This window comes from Mus musculus, chromosome 15 (genome assembly GCF_000001635.26).
Source record: "Mus musculus strain C57BL/6J chromosome 15, GRCm38.p6 C57BL/6J".
In the NCBI taxonomy this organism is placed as follows: domain Eukaryota; kingdom Metazoa; phylum Chordata; class Mammalia; order Rodentia; family Muridae; genus Mus; species Mus musculus.
Window position 1 is genome coordinate 86,029,232 of NC_000081.6, and position 18,632 is coordinate 86,047,863.

At 51.6% G+C, this 18,632-nt stretch overlaps 1 protein-coding gene and 1 long non-coding RNA gene across 6 annotated transcripts in view; one reads left to right on the forward strand and one right to left on the reverse strand.

Moving 5' to 3' along the window:
* Positions 1 to 4,992, reverse strand: part of Celsr1 (cadherin, EGF LAG seven-pass G-type receptor 1) — a 135,466-nt gene extending 130,474 nt beyond the window's left edge. For 4 of the 5 annotated variants that reach the window (XM_030248310.1, XM_006520380.2, XM_006520379.2 and 1 more), the window contains exon 1: positions 951 to 4,992. In XM_030248310.1, the coding sequence (XP_030104170.1) occupies positions 951 to 4,539 (3,589 nt within the window). In that variant the 5' untranslated portion in view covers positions 4,540 to 4,992. The remainder of the gene's footprint in view (positions 1 to 950) is intronic. The other variant, NM_009886.2, reaches the window with a different exon arrangement.
* A 29-nt stretch (positions 4,993 to 5,021) lies between these two features.
* Gm34764 lies at positions 5,022 to 11,013 on the forward strand. Its single transcript, XR_384307.4, has 3 exons — positions 5,022 to 5,336; positions 9,344 to 9,620; positions 9,729 to 11,013. It is a non-coding gene; the product is annotated as a predicted gene, 34764 (long non-coding RNA).
* The last annotated feature ends 7,619 nt before the right edge of the window (positions 11,014 to 18,632 follow it).

The window sequence follows — 18,632 nt, forward strand, 5'->3', positions numbered from 1 at the left end:
ATGAAACACAGACTAAGGACTCCACACGCCTGAGCTCTCCTCCCTGGTATATTGGTCAGTGGCCTGTCCCAGCTGATGGAATCCACACCTGTGACTCCCAGGCAGCCAGGGTCCCTCCCAGAGTCACTAGGGCCCTTTCATTGTCCCTTAGCCCCCTGTTCAACCCTCTCTCCTCCGGGTCTCCCAGCACCCAGGCCTTGTTACCCAGCAGGTTTACTGCCAAGCCTGTGATGGCTGAGCGGGCACTTCCTCTCCTTTCTGCCCATCCTCCTGCACCTCCCCACCAGCCCTGAAGCAGGCTGCTGGTTCTCACACTAAGTTGCATAGCCTATGAACAAACTCCCAAATTATAAGCCGGAGTCCAGGGACCAGAGCCAAGATCAAACGGGGGCTGTGCTTTTTCAAAGAGTCACCCAGGGGCAGCACACATGAGTCCATTGTTATTATCTAGAGGAGACAGAAAAGCTAGACCGAGGGAACCCCAGTCATATTACAGGGTGACTCAGGGACCATCCAGCAATTTCCAACGGTCCCACCCGGGAACTAATTGGCACATGGAGCAGGGAGTGACCTTTGATCCTTCCAGACAGCCACGCATGCTGCAGGCTTACTAAAGAACATCATTGGACAAACCAGACAACTTGGATAAGCCCAAGGCCGGGTTTTAACAGCATGATTTGGGAGAAGCATAAAAAACCCTACATTTGAACTTGAAACAGCCCAGGCTTGCTCCCCACAAACCTGCTGAAGAAGGCAATGAGGGGGCCTCCTCCTCCACGGACCTGGGTAGGGAGCACGCCCCCACCATGCAACCAATCACAGCAGCAAATGCCAAGATGGTTGCCCAGGCCCTGCCCAAATGTGTCTAAGCATGCCCAGGCGGCTATTGGCGGGTCCCGGAGGTTCTCTGGGAGTCCCGAGGGAGCAGCTCCTGCCCACAGGCCACTCACCTGACACAGACACCTCCATGAGCGCCTCCAGTGGCCGGTTGTTGTCCAGATCCCGGCTGAGCTGCAACTCTCCTGTGGCGGGATCCAGCAGCAGCAGGCTCAGCTCGTTGCCTTGCAGAAAGGTGTAATTGAGGCTGTCAGATAGGTCAGGGTCGTGGGCTGGGATGCGGCCGATCACACCACTGGGGAAGCTGTTGGATTTATTGGTGACATAGTTGTTGAAAAGGATCTGGAAGTCAGGCAACTCCGGTGGGTTGTCATTCTGGTCCAGGAGACGGATGTGCACGGTGGCCCGGCTTACCAGAGGAGCAGACGTGGCCTGCACCACCAACATATAGTCCCTCCGGACCTCAAAATCCAACTCGACCAGGGCACGGAGGTCACCACTCAGTAGGTCCAGCTGGAAGACCTCGGGCACATTGCCCTCCACGATCTGATACATGATCTGAGCATTCGGACCTTCGTCCGGGTCGTTGGCCCTTATTCTTGCTACCACTGAACCCACAGGGCTGTTCTCTTCCACAAACAGCTCCAGCTCGTCCTTCTCAAACACTGGGGGGTTGTCGTTAATGTCCAACACACTCACCTGAATTCCCACTGACGCACTGAGGGGATTCGGGCTGCCCCGATCCACAGCGAGAGCCCAAAGGTTGTACACGGCCACATTCTCTCTGTCCAGCCGGCGCTGGGTACGGATCACACCAGACGTGGGCTCAATGTAGAAATCTCCATCTCCATCATCCCCACCCTGGAAAGTGTACAGGAGGCGGCCATTAGGGCCTGAGTCACGGTCTGTAGCAGAGACCTGGAGGACACTGGTAGATGGGGGGGCATCCTCGAAAACAGAACCCTGGTAGAAATCTCGCAGGAACCTGGGCGCGTTGTCATTGGCGTCGAGGATAAGGATCTCCAGAGAGGTAGTGTCTGACTTCTGAGGAATGCCATTGTCCTGAGCCGTGATGGCCAGCGTGTAGGCAGCCTGGTCCTCATAGTCCAGTTCCGTCATGGTATAGATGGTGCCAGTGTCCGGGTCAATGCGGAACTGTGGTACGGGATCCTCTAGCACATAGGTGATGCGGGCGTTCTCACCCGTATCCTCATCCGTGGCACTGATGGTAGCGATGGAGGTGCCCACGGGCCGGTCTTCACTCACACTGACCGTGTAGTGGGAACTCTGGAAGACCGGCCTGTGGGTGTTGGCATCTGTAACGTTGATAAAGACCTGCGCGGTGTGTGAACGCGTGCCATCGGACGCGGTCACAGCCAGCACATACTGCCGTTCCTGCTTGTAGTCCAGGGGCAGTGCCAAGGTGATAAGGCCACCGCCGCTCTGGCTGCTGAGTGCGAAGCGGTTGCGGGTGTTCCCACCCGTCAGCTGGTAGGTGATCACACTATTGGCATCACGGTCTCGGGCCCTGAGGGTCAGCACGCTGCTCCCGACAGCCGCATCCTCATTCAGACGCAGCTCATACACAGGCTGCGTGAACATGGGGTCGTTATCATTTACATCCAGCACTGTGATGGACACGCTGGCAGAGGAGCTCATGGCTGGTGAGCCATGGTCCACTGCTTCTACTCCAAAGCTATAGTGTTCCACCTCCTCACGGTCCAGCTCCGCGCACACAGTAATCCAACCGGAGCTGTTGTGGATTTGGAAGGGGAAGTCTGGGGCAGAGGCAGGGTTCTCAGAGTCGACACTGCTGCCCCCCACGATAGTGGAGGCTGTGTCCACTAGACGGTACTGCAGCCTGGCGTTCTCCCCTGCATCTGCGTCCACCGCTTGGATGTGCAGGACTGAGTGGCCGAGGGGCACATTCTCTAGCACGGCAGCCTGAAAGGGGCTGCTCACAAAGATGGGCGCATTGTCGTTCACATCTAACACCTGCACCGAGACCAGTCCTGAGGAATTAATGAGAGGAGGCCGGCCCCCATCCTGGGCTTTGATGCGCAGGGTGTACTCCCGGATGGCCTCGAAGTCCAGCGGGTTGATAACATCCAGGCTCCCACTAAGCGAATGCAGGTAGAACTGACCCTTCAGGTTGCCACTAACGATGCTGTAGTGTATGGCTGCATTCTGCCCCTGGTCCCGGTCAGTGGCCTGGACTCGAAGCACAGCCGTGTTGACGGCTACGTCTTCTGGGACTTGAACCACATAGCGCTTCTCACTGAACTGGGGGTAGTTGTCATTCTCGTCTTCTACCACTATGTGGACGGTGGCTGAGGCACTGAGTGGGCCTGGATTGCGACCCTGGTCATTGGCCTCCACCAGCAGCTGGTACTCAGCCGCCTCCTCACGGTCCACCACAGCCCGTGTGCGCACGACACCTGATCGTGCGTCTATCTCAAAGACACCACCTGCGCCCTCCAGCAGACGATAGCGCATGTTTGCGTTGGAAGGGGCATCCCCGTCGGTGGCACGGATGGTCAGAACCTCATAGCCCACCTCCAGGTTTTCTCGAATTCGCTCTCGATACTCAGACTGCTCAAAGACTGGGCTGTGGTCGTTAGTGTCACTGACAGTTACGGTGAGGTAGGTGGCAGCTGAGCGCCTCGGGGAGCCGTGGTCCACAGCACTAACTTTGAGTACATGAGTGTCCTTGGTCTCCCGGTCCAGGGAGCGGGCTGTGGTCACTGCACCCGTGGCGGCATCGATGAGGAAGTAGCCATTAGAGCGCTCATCGAACAGCGCCTCCATCTGGTAGCTAAGGCGTCCTGCATCGCCTTCGTCTGGGTCGTGCGCGCGCAGTTCGATGACCGCAGTGCCCGCAGGCTCATTCTCAGGCACTGACACCTGGTAGCTGGGCAGCGGGAACTGCGGGCTCGTGCTGCTGCCCGTGCCCCGCCTAGACCGTCGCACCACCCCCGCCCGAGGTTGGGACAGGTTAAGCAACGATGGCGACACCGAGGGCGACTCTGAGGGCGTCCCAGAGGTCGCCTCTATTACCAGCTCTACCCAAACGGCGCCTGCCGCGCGTCCCAGGGCGCACACCAGACGCAGCTCAGCTGAACCTCCTGGCCGCAGGCAAATGGGTCCGCGCCTGCAGCCGGTCCCGGCGACCGGCGGGCAGCTGCAGGCGGGGAAGTTGGTGATGGCCTCAAGCACCGAAGTCAGCGAGGCTGCGCCGCCGCCTGCGGCCGGGAAGCAGAGCGCATCTCCAAGTCCAGGAACTGAGCGGACGGCCGGAGAGCGCAGCTCTGCACCGCGGGCCGAGCGGCGCAACAGCCGGACCCCACAGCGGGCACCATAGGCGCGTGCCCTTAGTACCAAGCTCGGGGCCGTCGGGGCGCCGCGGGCGACCAGCCGGACCTGCAGCGGCAGCAGCCTCCCGGCCAAGCGGGCACAGCCCAGAGTCCCCGCGCCAAGCCCAAGCCTCCGACCGGCTGCTGGCCCCTCGCGGCTCACGTCCAGCAGCTCCCGAGGCGTGCGCGTGGTGTCCAACCTGTAGCTCCAGCCGGGTCCGAGAGCGAAGGCGCGGGCCCCGCCAGGCACCCGCAGCTCCCAAGCGGCTGCTCCCAACTCCAGGGCTGGCAGGGCGGCGGCGGCCAGCAACACCAGCGCGGGCAGCACGCGCGGCGATGACGGCGCCATGGCCCGGAGCCGCAGCCCGAGCCGGGCGCCGGAGCACAATCCATGCACCCGGCGCACCTCCGCATCCACCCGGCGCGGCCGGGGGGCGGCTCCCGCGCGCCCAGCGCCGGGCCCTCGGGGCGGCCCGCGCTCTGCCTCCCCGGGGGCCCTGGCGAGGACACCGGGGGCCGCGCGCCCGGCCTCCCGCTCAGCTTCCACTTCGAGAGCACTTTGCGAAAGTTTGCCAAGTTGGTTTCAAGATGGCTCCTCCGTGCGTCCCGGGAGGGCGCCGCGCATCAACCTGCAGCAGCGCCGGCTCCAGGCGGCTCCAGGTGGCCCCAGCACCGACTCTGCTGGGCGGGCGTGGGAAGCTGGGCGGGCCCGGGGCGGGGCGGGGGCTGCGATCACCACACCGCCCGCAGACCCTGGCGACGGATTGCTGGCTAGGCGGTGTGCTTTGCCAGCGCCCCCGCCACTCTCTCTCTCTCCCCGCCCCCGGCCCCGCCCCGCCCCCTCCCAGTGGCTCATTGTTCAGCCCTGGGAGGGGGAGGATGATGGGGAGGGAGCCAGCCAGGAGGTGCGCGCCCCGATGATCTCCATGGAGACGTGGGGGCGCGGCCCTAGCGGGGCCTGGCCTCCAGCCCCTTCCCTTTCGGTCTTGGCACCCAACATCCGCAGAGGACCGGGCCCTGGGAGCGTGGCGCTCAACTACTGCTCTAGAGTCCCGGGCCGCGGCTGCTAAAGAGTCCCTCGTACAGTTTCCTCTGGGCCGAGTGCTGTTCAATCCTCGCATTGCACCTGATAGTGCAGATCTATGAGTAAGCCACCCCTGGCGTCGAGAGAGTTAGATCTAGAGTTCCAAGATACAGAGGTGCTAGAAAACTTCGGTAGAGTCGTGGCGGTGGCAGGGGACTGGGAGACTGTTAGACTCCAGCCTCGCGGGAGCTCAAATGCTTAACTCCAAGGAGTTCCTTGGATTTTGAAATCTCATGGGCAGTTAACCGGATTCGGGTTCCACTTTGTTTAAAGTGCAACATTTAAATTGGAAAGAAAAATAATGTAGTTTGGAGGTGACAGTGGGAGGGGCCTTGTTCCCCAGAACATGCTGTGGGGCCTGAACATTGGTGGAGGAGACCGTCTGTCACCAAACCCCTAGTTACTGCCCATCAGGGGACAAGCAAACACTGAGGGGGCAGGATCCGTGAGAACCTGGGGAAAACCAGAAGGGGGCTGGAGAATCACTCTCGCCCTGCGTGAAAGGGTGGGGCGTGGCTTCAGAGCCGCAAGACCGAGCCTAGATTCCAAAGGAGCACACCTTAAAGGCGGTGCTTCCGAACTAGGGAGGGGAGAGGCGGACCTTTGCAACATTTTCCCCACCTCCTTGAAAGGGGCCCAAGCCCACTGCAGCCTCAGTCACGCATGGACACACTGGGCAGGCCTCTTGCCTTTGAAAGATTTCTCCTGGGATCAGTTGGAGGAGTGGGACCCTGAAGGCTGCTTGATCACCATCAGAGTTGGGTTTTCTAGGCAGTCAGGGCCCAGCAGGATGACAATAGGACAATAGGACACAGGGTCGCTTTAAAACCTGTGGGGGGGGGGAGTTGGGGGGGAGCTGGAAAGATGGCTCAGTGGTCAAGAGCACCGACTGCTCTTTCAGAGGTTCAATTCCCAGCAACTACATGGTGGTCACAACCATCTGTAATGGGATCCGATGAGTGTGTCTGAAAAGTGTACAGTGTACTTACATAAAATAAATAAATAGATAAATCTTTAAAGAAAAGACAACAAAACAAAAAACAAAAACAGTCAAGGGAGCTTCCTCAGCATTAATAGCATATATGTGTACTAATATACACATGTGTGATATTAATCATATATATACGATCATACATATAGCATAAAGTTTATGTCATAGATGAATCTCTGGGATTTCTCAGTAGCTGAAAATAATCTTTTCTTACTGGGAACAACAGAAGCCATTACACTAACCTAAAGGTAGAGTTGTTTTTGGACCCTCATAGATCTTGAGAGCTCTCTTTAGAACTGTGTGTGAAGAGAGTGGGAAGGAGACAAAAATCTAACCCTTAAATGTGACAGGGCCAGGACCTTACCCCAGGCTACTCTTGGGGGTGCACTTGCAGGAAATTCAAGGTTCTGGAGCCTCAGGAAGAAGAGCCCCTGGGTGTGGGAGGGAGAAAGCTGGAGAAACCACACACACACACACACACACACACACACACACACACACACACACATACGGCGCATGTAGCAATAGGTCTTTAAATAGGGTGGGTTGGGTTTAAATAAACAGAATTCAAAAGCATGGAGTAAGTTGGGTGTGGGTGCTTTCCTGGAACCAGACACCTGCAAGCTTCCAGTTAACATTTCCTGGTCCCAGGGATCAGGCCAGCCCAGGCCAGCCCACAAGGGCAAGTCTGGTTGACAGGCTGTCAACAGAGGCCAATAAGAGTCTTCTGTTCATAGACAGGTCGGGAGCAAGGCCCAGTCCACCAGGTGGGGGCCAAGGGTGCCCCTCTCTGAACCTGGCAGAGCTCATTTCACAGTGCTACGAAGTGCATAAGCTACGGCCTCTTTCCCTGTGCACATCCAGGCCCCCGGGTTTAAAGGAAAGGGATACAAAGACAGGCTGCAGCTTGCGATGGGGTTTCAGGGTGGTCCAGTAGCATCCAAGGGACAGAAATGCGGTGGAGTTCGGTGGTAGAGATAGAGCATCTACCCAGCATGCTCCAGGCCCTGGCTTCTAGCCCTAGCCCTACAAAAAATAATAATTAAAAAAAATGCATTGGGGGAGAGATTTGTAAAGGTGGAACTAGGAGGAGAGAAGGGAGGGGCTGTGATAGGGAAGTAAAATGAATAAAGAAAAATTAATTGGAGGGCTGGAGAGAGGGCTCAGCAGTTAAGAACACTGACTGCTCTTCTGAAAGTCCTGAGTTCAAATCCCAGCAACCACATGGTGGCTCACAATCTGACACCCTCTTCTGGCGTGTCTGAAGACAACTACAGTGTACTTGGAAATAATAATAAATAAATCTTTTTTAAAAAGTAATTGGGGACTGGTGAGATGGCTCAGTGGGTAAGAGCACCCGACTGCTCTTCCGAAGGTCCAGAGTTCAAATCCCAGCAACCACATGGTGGCTCACAACCATCCGTAACGAGATCTGACTCCCTCTTCTGGAGTGTCTGAAGACAGCTACAGTGTACTTACATATAATAAATAAATAAATCTTAAAAAATTTTTTTAAATTAATTGGAAAAAATAATATGCAGGCTTATTGTGAGAACAAATATCATCTATTGGGGCTGGGGAGGTAGGAATATATATATAATTCCATCCTAGAATACATACTTTAGGTTTGTTTGGGGTTTTTTTTGTTTGTTTTTTTAAAGATTTATTTATTTACTATATGTAAGTACACTGTAGCTGTCTTCAGACACTCCAGAAGTGGGTGCCAGATCTCGTTACGGATGGTTGTGAGCCACCATGTGGTTGCTGGGATTTGAACTCTGGACCTTCGGAAGAGCAGTCGGGTGCTCTTACCCACTGAGCCATCTCACCAGCCCTTGTTTGTTTTTGTTTTTTTTTAAGAATTATTTATGGCCAGGAAGTGGTGGAACATGCCTTTAGAACCAGCACTTGGGAGGCAGAGGCAGGCAGATTTCTGAATTCGAGGCCAGCCTGGTTTACAGAGTGAGTTCCAGGGCAGCCAGGGCTATACAGAGAAACTTTGTCTTGAGAAGCCAAAAAAGAAAAAAAGAAAGAAAAAAGAAAAGAAAAAAAGATTTATTTATCTTATGTATATAGTACACTTCAGACACACCAGAAGACAGCATCCGATCTCATTACAGATGGTTGTGACCCACCATGTGGTTGTTGGGAATTGAACTCAGGACCTCTGGAAGGGCAGTCAGTGTGCCCTTAACTGCTAAGCCTTCTCTCCAGTCTGGATACATACTGTATTATGTGTTCATGGCCAAGGAGAGGTGAGGGCTATGGCTTTTAACTTTCATTCCATTTCCTACTGAGTCCGTGCTAGACAGTGGTCCAGTCCACCAGGTGTTTACTGAAGGGAAGACACGCACCTGGGGCTTTGTAGAAGGATGTGGAATGGGGTGGGAGCTAGCCTCATCTGCCACTGCCTGAAGAATGTGCCCTCGCCTGGGCTTTCTAGCTGGCTGCCATCCTGCTCAGAGAAGCAGTTCATGTCATTCTCCTGCTGATCCTTTGAGATTACTACCTGAGGCCATCCTGTTCACTATGATTTAATGTGTGTGGAATGGCTGCCACCATTCCCAGGGGCACAGGGGGCTGAAACTGGTGTTTCTATTTTGCAAACATTCCAAGGTATTTCACATCAACTCTAAAAATAGAAACAATAAAAAAAAATAATAAGCAGGAGCTATGACTTTCTAGAGTTGAGTACGAGTTTAAAGTGCTTTTTGCCGGGGGCTCGAGTTGAGATGTGAATTCTGGACTCCGTTCCTTACCTTGTGCATTCCTGAGTTAGCTTTCGAACAGGCAGCCCCCGCTAAGAAACCGTCCCAGGAGCAATGTGATCTTCTCCCCTGCTTTTAAATTTCACAGAAAGAAAAAAAAAAAAAGACTTCTGAAGAGTAAAACTGAGCCCATCCGCCCACCCGACCCCTGCAACCTTACATTCTGGGGATGGGGGAGGGGAGCTGATTCATGGAAAATCGTGAAATTTGAAACATGAAACAAAAAATGAGCCTTGCATTAACGAGGATGCTAATAGAGGCAAGAGAACAGAACGAAAGGATTTAGATCTTAATCACCCATGTCTTCTAGCCTGGCTTCTCGGGAGATACCAGGACGGGCTTATTTTCCTGCTAGTGAGGCGCCACAACCAGCCCAAACACTGGCAGCACCGTTTCTATCTCTTCCCTGGACCCCTGCATAGGCACCTCCTGGGACTGGATCCCTCGGATGTCCCCTGAGATGCCAGCCCCTGATTCACCTGTGTAACTTTTTAAAAAGTCCAGGCTCTAGAAAAGATCTGGAAGAATCCAAGGTGTAACAGCTGGGCACCTATGCAGAAATGGAGTCTGCACTGACTGGAAATGAGGTAAGTGCAAGACGACTAATATCATGTTCAGAACCTCCTTGTAGTCCCTCTGGGTGGGGAGGGAAGGCTCTTGTTTCTCACCCCTACAGCAACCTCTCTCCCCTGCAGTTTGCCTCCTTAGGTCCCTAGTACACCTTGCACAGGGCCCATCTCCAGGCTGCACTGACCCCTAGTGGCTAAACTATGTCTCTACACCTCAGAACATCCTATTCCATACAAGGACCCACCTACCGAGGTGTGTGCAAAGACAGTAGCCTCTGGGCTCCAGTAACAAGAACAGTAGCCTCTGGGCTCCAGGCTGCAGCACTGAGAGTCACACTCCACATGGTGTGTGCACTTAAAGGGACTCAGTCCTGCACCTCAAGTATTCCGTGAACACGCAGCCGCATACTGCTGGGATCCCTGAGCCCCCAGTTCAACGGTTCTCAGTCCTACTGTAGACAGTGGCAAACTAAGGTTCCGGGTGTACTGTCAGAGCTCATCGCTAGACCCAGGGACAGAAAGTGAAGAGTCAAACCGTATGCTAATGCGCCTGGAAGGGGGTCAGCTGCGACAGCAAAGGGAACCCACAGAGAGAGTCAACTGGAAACCGCAGGAAGAAGACAAGCCATGTGCAATTGGAACAGCATCCACCCTGCCTATGCCACAGAACCAAGCATCCCTGTTCCTGTCACTAGTGTTACTGCCCCCCTGGCCCCCAACAAATGCACACTCTTGAGGTTACATGGAAAAGTAGCGCTACCTTGATTGACAACATCCCTTCCCTACGCACCTCTTGCTTGCACGGAGACAGGTTTGTTTAAGACTTGCTATAGTGTGGTATTGGTGACTGGTGAGGTGACAGTCTCCGGCTACCACTGTGGTTCTAACGGTTTTGCTTTCGGCACAAGAAGTTTTGTAAGTAAGATCTTAACATCCTGAAGAGGGAAGATGGACCCTTGTGTGGCCATGACTTTACCTTTTCTTAAGTTCATGACTGGGTCAGTGAGCGTATTCACCGTCAATTCCACACTTTTGTCACCCAGAGGAAACCTCCAATCAAGCGCAATCTTCCACACCCTAATCCCCCTCCCCCCTCAGACCTGCTGGCCAACCTCCTGTCTGGATCGGTCTCTCAAGACTTGCCTGTGCCTGGCCTCTGTCCCTCAGTGCAGCCTCAGTTCTTAACCCTTCCCTGAAGGCTTAGTCTCAGTGGCGTGGGTGTTTCACAGTCCAATTAGTCAGTTATCAGTGGACTGAGACGCATTGACTCTACTTGTTAAAAATAATTAATTATGATCATTATTAATTAATAAGTGTTGCTAATTATTAATTAATGTTGATTGTTTGGAGTTATCTCCTCCCCCTTTCTTTTTTGCTTCCTTGTTCCTTCCCCCTTTTCTTTCCTTCCCCTTTTCCATTTCTCCTTTCCTTTCCTTTCTTTCTTCCTCCCTCCCTTCCTATTCTTCTTGTCTCTTTTCTTCCTTCCATGCTAGCTTCAAATTCACAGTCCTCCTGCCTCAGGCTTTGAAGTGCTAGGATTACATCACACCTGACTCTTTGAGCATGGGGAGAAAAAAAAAGAACAAGATGCTGTTCTCTGTGCAAAATTGCACATAAAAAACCTTGAATTTATTCTTTATTTTCCCAATTTTTTTTTGCTTTATGGTAATGACTATCATCAATGGCTCACAGGGGACTTTCCTTGGGGACTTTCCTTTGCCCTTGGTGAGCACAGGGAGAGATGTTAAAGCTAACCTGAGATGGCTGGCGGGGTCTGAGGGAAGCCATTGCCTCTGCTTCACTTCTTCCTGCCTGGCATGCCTGGACTTAGGAGCTCACGGAGAACATAAAAATGGTCACATTTGGGCTGGAGTTTGTGGGCATCTCAGCTGCCTTTCTTGTAGAGTAGAAATGGGGAGAGGCATCAGGATCCCTCACTGTCTGGGATGGGGACAGGGCATGCAGCTCGGGAGTGCTGTGCTTGCCCAACATGAGAGAGGCCTTCATGCTAAATCAAAGTGTGTGTGTGTGTGTGTGTGTGTGTGTATACATATACACATTTATATGTGACATATATATGTGTGTGTTTGTAGACAGACAGACAGGCAAACAGACAGACAACCATAGTGCTCTGGCCCCAAAGCTAGAAACCACTCCAGTTGATGCTGCCCCTATGAGTTGCCTTCCTGAGACCCCGATAGACATATCCAGGAGACCAAGGCATGAAGGAGAGGACAGTACTTGTGACAGGTTGTGTCCAGGGATCAGTGACTGGAAAGTCTCCCTGTTCGTGTCTCTGTCACAATGGAATGTCCTCCCCCATCTTCCCGCTGCTATTTTCACGGCTCCTAATGCCCGAGTCCAGCCACCCGACAGAGATGTGTTCAAGACAGAGTGTGGCCTCCTGGCTTTGGACGAGGGTAAGGCACACTTGCCAAGCACAGGGAAGGGCCAACCTCTCTGAGATGCTGGGGCAGAGTATGTGATCAATCCTAACAGGCTGCACGGCTGTCAGTGTGAACAGAATACCTTCAGAAGGAGAGTCCCAGTTTAAAAAAGAACTGGGGTTGGGGTGGACCGTGCATGGCTTCCCAGCAAGAAAATACCAGCCCCAAGGAGGCACCAGTGCTTAGGGGCTCCGTGATGCAGGTCCTCCCAGGAAAAAGAGGCAAGCTAGGGAGCTCCTCTTTCCAATGAAGACTCAACCTCACAGAGTCTGCAGAGCTTGCTGACATTTGGGCAGGGGAGGATCCCTAGGGCCCCACCAGTACTGCTGGCAGAGGCCATGGTCCCATGGGGCACAAACAGTGAGTCAGGCTGAGATGGAATGCCATTGAGCATGCTGAGATCTGCAGCTTGGAAGAGGAGCTCAGACCCTGCCCTGATCAAAAGCGAAGAAGATGGATTAGGGCAGCGCACATAGCCTAGAGCCCCAGCCAGCCTCTGGGGGCCAGGGCGTACATGGTTTCTGTGCTCACGGAGCCAGAACTGCATAGCCAAGATGAAGACCATGGCAAGCTACCACCTGCAGGGTGAGGAAGAGGGGGCACCCAGGAAGATATTGGCAGAATGATTGGTTCTTTCAAATTCTGTTGCAGTTGGTTGATTGGCTTTTTTAAGTGACTGGGGGCCCATTGGCTTCTCCGTCCACAGAATCCCCTCCAAATCCCCTGGTCTCCCAGAACCCGCATGAACATGTTTGCTGGGTCAATGTGGATGTTCAAGAAGAATAGTGTTGGTAGTAATAATAAGTCCTGGCTGGGGTTGGAGAGATGGCTCAGCGGGTAAGAGCACTAACTGCTCTTCTGAAGGTCCTGAGTTCAAATCCCAGCAACCACAGCTGTCCTGATTTGTTTTACAGTCCTGGGGTTGGGCAGTCTGCAATGGGTCTCAGCCAATGCAGAAGTCAGATGTGGGGATTGCCACATGCCTTTATGGACCCTGAAAGAGAACACCTTTTTTTGTCTGCTTGTTTAATTTTTTGAAGCCACTTGCATTCCTTGGCCTCTGCCCCCCACTCCCCCCCCCCCCCCCACACACACACCTTCCTCCATCTTCAAAGCCAGCAGTGGCCGGTTGAATCTTCCTTATATTTTGTCTTTCTGAAGTTGACGTCTGCCTCCCTTCTTTACCTAACAAGACCTTTCTGGACACTGGGTCCAGCTACATACAGCACAGGTTACTCTTCTAACTCACAGCCAGCTGTTGAGCAATCCAAACTTCCTCTGTGTGAGGGACTCTTGGCTCTATTCCAGCTCAGGTTTGGGACACCGAGGCACAACACCACCTAGAGGCGCTGAGGAGAAAGTTGTCTGTACTCCCTAGAGTGAAGAAGGGTTGGAAGCAGGGTGAAGAGGAGCTGGCTACATCTGTCTGTATGGAGGTCTGTCCCTGGGATAGGAGCTCTTACAGACCACCATAGTCTTTGTGAAATAAAACTCAGGCCAGGTCTGGAAGGCAGAAAAGCTATACTCCTGACAGTGAAGCAGAGGCTAGAAGATAGATGGGGCTATGCCCCATTGGAACCTTCTGGAAGCATGCCATTCGAACACGGAGAATCGGGGTAAGCTGGCCAGTTAGCTGTAAGAGGCACTGGGACAAGATGCAGGCAAGAAGTGCTGAGCAGCACAGCCCGCGTGGCTTTCTTTGCTGCCATGGCTCAACCTGGAACGCAGAACCTCCAGGCACCCAAGTGTCGGCGTGGGGAGCGGGAGCATTGCTGAGAAGCTGGGGCAAATGAGCAAGGATAGCATGCACCCGAGATGGAAGAACCGTAGGGGTGCATCTAGAGTGCTCTGGCGAAGAAGAGCCCCAAGGGTGGGTGGCATTGTAACTGGCTGTGTCGGGGCATTTCTTCCAAGGAGCCCCATTTGGTCACAGGCACCCCACTAAAACAGACAAGGAATCTATTGGTTTCCAGGTACTCTCCAATCCAGATGGGATGAATCCACAGCCTTTCCCCTCAGCATGAGTCGTCTACTGTTCCTTCTGCTGTGATTCCAGCTGTCCCTTGTCCTGGGCATCCTCAGGAGTGTCTACAAGGTGACCTGTGAGAGTACATATGCAGGTCAAAGCCTGGAACAGAAATAGCAGCAGGCACAGGGCAGCCGCACTCCATAGGCTACCCACAAGACCTCACATCCCAAGCTCTCTTTAAATACCTGCTCCAGGGCTGGCAAGATGGCTCAGCATGCATACACACATCCATAGACAAACAAATAAATCAACTTTAAAAGTCTGCCCCAAGCAAGGTGAGAACTGCTTCGGCAGCCAAGAACATCTTGACACCACGCCCAGAGTGAGCCTTGACTCTTGACAGCATGATGAGGAGAATCGCCCATACCTCCTACCCCATGTGGGCAAATGTCTACACTGTCAGACAAAAGCCTGTCTTCTGGAGAGACACAACCAGAGAAACCGCTGGAGCCAGAGATCAGCCACAGACAGTCCTTTTGGCAGAGCAGAGTGGTGAGCACTGGGCGACTAGGGAGAAGACATAAGACTGTCAGGTTGTAAGCTTCAAAGCAGGCTCATTTCTTAGGGAGCTAGTGGTCCCCTAACCTGCCTGTCAATAGAGAGAGCCCACTAGGAAATGTGGGCAACTGCTTCTGAATTCTCGGTAAAGATATTTCAAAATGACAATAATCCCCCTCAGGAATGTATAATTATAGGCCAGTTTTCTGCTCTCCAGGTACTGAGGTTAAATTCACACTCTGCTCAGAGACAGGGAAATCCCAACTCAAAAAATTAAAGTGGCCCCATATTAAAAGCACCCCATTATAACCAGCAGAACCCAAATCCTTCCTGAAGGAGAGATCCCAGTGAGGCCTCAGGATTTCTCCCAAGGAAGGCCTGTCTAATGTGAATTCATATACAAGGAAAGCAGCTGGAAAGATGGCGTGGCAGGTAAGGGTGTTTGATGCTCTTACAGAGGACCTGGTTTGGTTTCCAGATCCCAAAAAGCAGCATGTAAACATCTATAACTCCAGTTTTAGGGGATCCAATGTCCTCATCTCTACAGGTACCTACACACATGTGGTGCATATACACACCCAAGCTCAAGCACACATGTACAAGAAAAGAAAAGAAAAGAAAAGAAAAGAAAAGAAAAAAGAAAAGGGAAGGGAAGGGAAGGGAAGGGAAGGGAAGGGAAGGGAAGGAAAGGAAAGGAAAGGAAAGGAAAGGAAAGGAAAGGAAAGGAAAGGAAAGGAAAGGAAAGGAAAGGAAAGGAGCCAAATGTGGTGGCCTAATCCCAGCACCCAGGAGACAGAGCTGGACGGAACTGTGAGTTTGAGGCCAGCTTGATCTACATAGTAAACCCCAGGACAATCAGAGCTGGATATGGTCTCAAAATAGTGAGACCCTGATAGAAAAACAAATAAACAAATATATGGAGAGATACATAAGGAATTTTATTTCAGTTGGAGCCAGTGTGAGCTGCCAAATCTATAATTTCCTTCTTTTTTAAAAATTAACTTTATGGGTATGAGCGTGTTTGCCTGCATGTGTGTCTGCCTATATACTACATGTGTGCCAGGTGCACATGGAGCCCAGAGGAGGATGTTGGATCTCCTGGGACTGGAGTTACAGACAATTGGGAACCCAGGTTCTCTGGAAGGACAGTTGAGTGCTCTTTTATTAAAGAATTTATTTATTTTATGTGCCCTGGTCTTTTGCCTGCATGTATGTCAAAAATTGGAGTGACAGACAGTTGTGAACTACCATATAGGATTGGGAATTGAACCGGTGTCCTCTGGAAGAGTGGCCAGTGCTCTCAACTGCTGGGCCATCTCTTCAGCCCCCAGTGTTCTTAACCACTGAGCCATTAATCCACCATGAAGCATGAGAAAGTGCCAAGACAGGGAGGAGTGCGGGGGTAGGAGGTGGAGGATCTTGGCCAGCTGGGGGTCAGGAAGGCTTCCCAAGGAAGGGATAAGAATGACTGCTCTTGCCCAAAGTCAAGTGAGCTGGAAGTGGGGGTATAGCTGGCAATCCCTTGCAGGTCCCAGCTGTCTTCCAGAGAACTACTGTAGCACATGACTCCAGGCCTAGTCTCTGCCTGGGTAGGTCAGAGACACCCCAGCTCAGCTCTCAGCAGCAATTCATTTCTGGGGGACTCAGGTCACGTGGCAGGAGGTGGAGACCAGAACAGAGTAACTCCAGCTTCAAGACAATCTGATGCTCTCACTCTTCCGGCCTCCATGGGCACACACACACACACACACACACACACACACACACACACACAGAGCAAACACATACACACACACACACACACATACACACACACACACAGAGAGAGAAAGCAAACACATAGAGACACACACAGAGAGCAAACACATAGACACACACAGAGAGAGAGAGAGAGAGAGAGAGAGGGAGAGAGAGAGAGAGGGAGAGAGAAAGCAAACATATAGACACACACACACAGAGCAAACACAAAGACAAACACATAGACACACACACACATACACACATACACAGAGAGAGAGAGAGAGCATACACATAGATACACACACACACACAGAGCAAACACATAGATACACACAGAGCAAACACATAGACACACAGAGAGAGAGAGAGAGAGAGAGAGAGAAAGAGAGAGAGGGAGGGAGAGAGAGCAAACATATAGACACACACACACACCACAGAGGTAAAATTTTTTAAAAATCAGGTAAAAGAATAAAAACAAATCTTTTTAAAATTAGGGCAATTTCACTTTCTATACATGTATATACGTAACAGAGTGCATTTATGGGTGCATTTTTAAGAAGCTTTGTAGTAGGCTTCTATATATATTTTTGAAAGGTCTTTGATGTCATTTACCCCTACCCATAACCCTCCTCTAACCTACCCTCCACCTCCCTACCTGGTATAACACTTCCTGCTCCATTATTCTCATTTAACCATTTATTCTATTCTGTACTCTATTGCCCCTCCCTTACACGTCTCTTGGCACGGCTCCTTAGTAAGCGCCTGGCCTCAGTGGATTCTCTAAATGAAACACACACATACATCTCAGGATTCAAAGCTAACATTCCCAGATGAGAGAAAACATGGTGTTTGTCTTTCTGGGCCTGGGTTACCCCATTCAGAATGACTGCTCCCAACTCCATTAACCCACAAATGGCATGATTTTGTTTTTCTTTGTAGCTGAATAATATTCCGTTGTGTAAATATACCACATGTTCAATATCCATTTATCATGATAGACGTCGAGGCTGTTTCCATTCCCCGGCTATTGTGAGTAGAGCAGCCATGGCTGTGGATGAGCGGGAATCTCTAAGTAGGATGTGGAGTCCTTCCAATAGTTGATTCATGTGGTAGATCCGTTTTGTAGGTTTTGAGGAGGGATCTCCACCCTGATTTCCATGGTGGCTACATTATTCTGCTTACTGGTTAACCATCAGTTAATGAGGGTTCCCTCTTCCCCTGCTGGCATGGTCAGTCCCCTCTCCCCGCATCTATGCTAGTATTCATCATCATGATCTTTAACCTTAGTATTTCTGACCTGGATGAGATGAAACCTTGAAGAAGTTTTATGTGGATTTCCCTGAAGCTAAGGATGATGAACATTTTTTAAAAAGTGTTTCTTAGCAATCCATAACTTATCTTTTGAGAACAGGGGTTTGCTTGTTTTGTTTTTTTGAGACAGGGTTCCTCTCTGTAGGCTGTCCTGGAACTCACTATGTAGACCAGGATGGCCTCAAACTCACAGAGATCCACATGCCTCTGCCTCCTGAGTACTGCGATTAAAGGAATGCACCACCACTTCCCATAAAGAACTCGGTTTAATTCTATGCCCCATTTAAAATGACTTGTTTTCTTTTTTTGAGATTTTGATTTTTTTCTTTTTTTCCCCATTAACGTACTTATTCACTTTCCATTCTGATCACTGCCTGCCCTGATCTTTTCATATATTCTAGATACTCTCTATCAGACATCTAGCTAATAAAAGGTTTTTAGTTTGGTTTTTTTCCAGTCTGTAATCTGCCACTTTACTGGAGTAATGGTGTTCTTTTCTATTCAGAATTCTTTTAGTTTTATGAGGTCCTGTTTGTTAATTGTTGGTCTCAATACCTGAATACTGGGATCATGTTTAGAAAGTCTTTTTTACTGTGCTAGGGAGTTTAAACATATTCTCTACTTTCTCTGATCTCAGAGTTGGTGGTTTGAATATGCTTGGCCCAGGGAGTGGCACTATTAGGAATAGCCTTGTTGAAGGAAGTGCATTACTATGGGGGTGGGCCATCAGACCCTCCTTCTAAGCCCATGGGAGCCAGTCCTCTAGAGGCCTTCAGGTGAAGATGTAGAACTCTCAACTCCTCCTGCATCATGCCTGCTTGGACGATGCTCCCACTTGATAACAATGGACTGAACCTCTGAACCTGTAAGCCAGCCCCAGTGAAATGTCCTTATAAGAGTTGCCTTGGATAGCTGGGCATGGTGGCACACGCCTTTAATCCCAGCACTCGGGAGGCAAAGGCAGGTGGATTTCTGAGTTCAAGGCCAGCCTGGTCTACAAAGTGA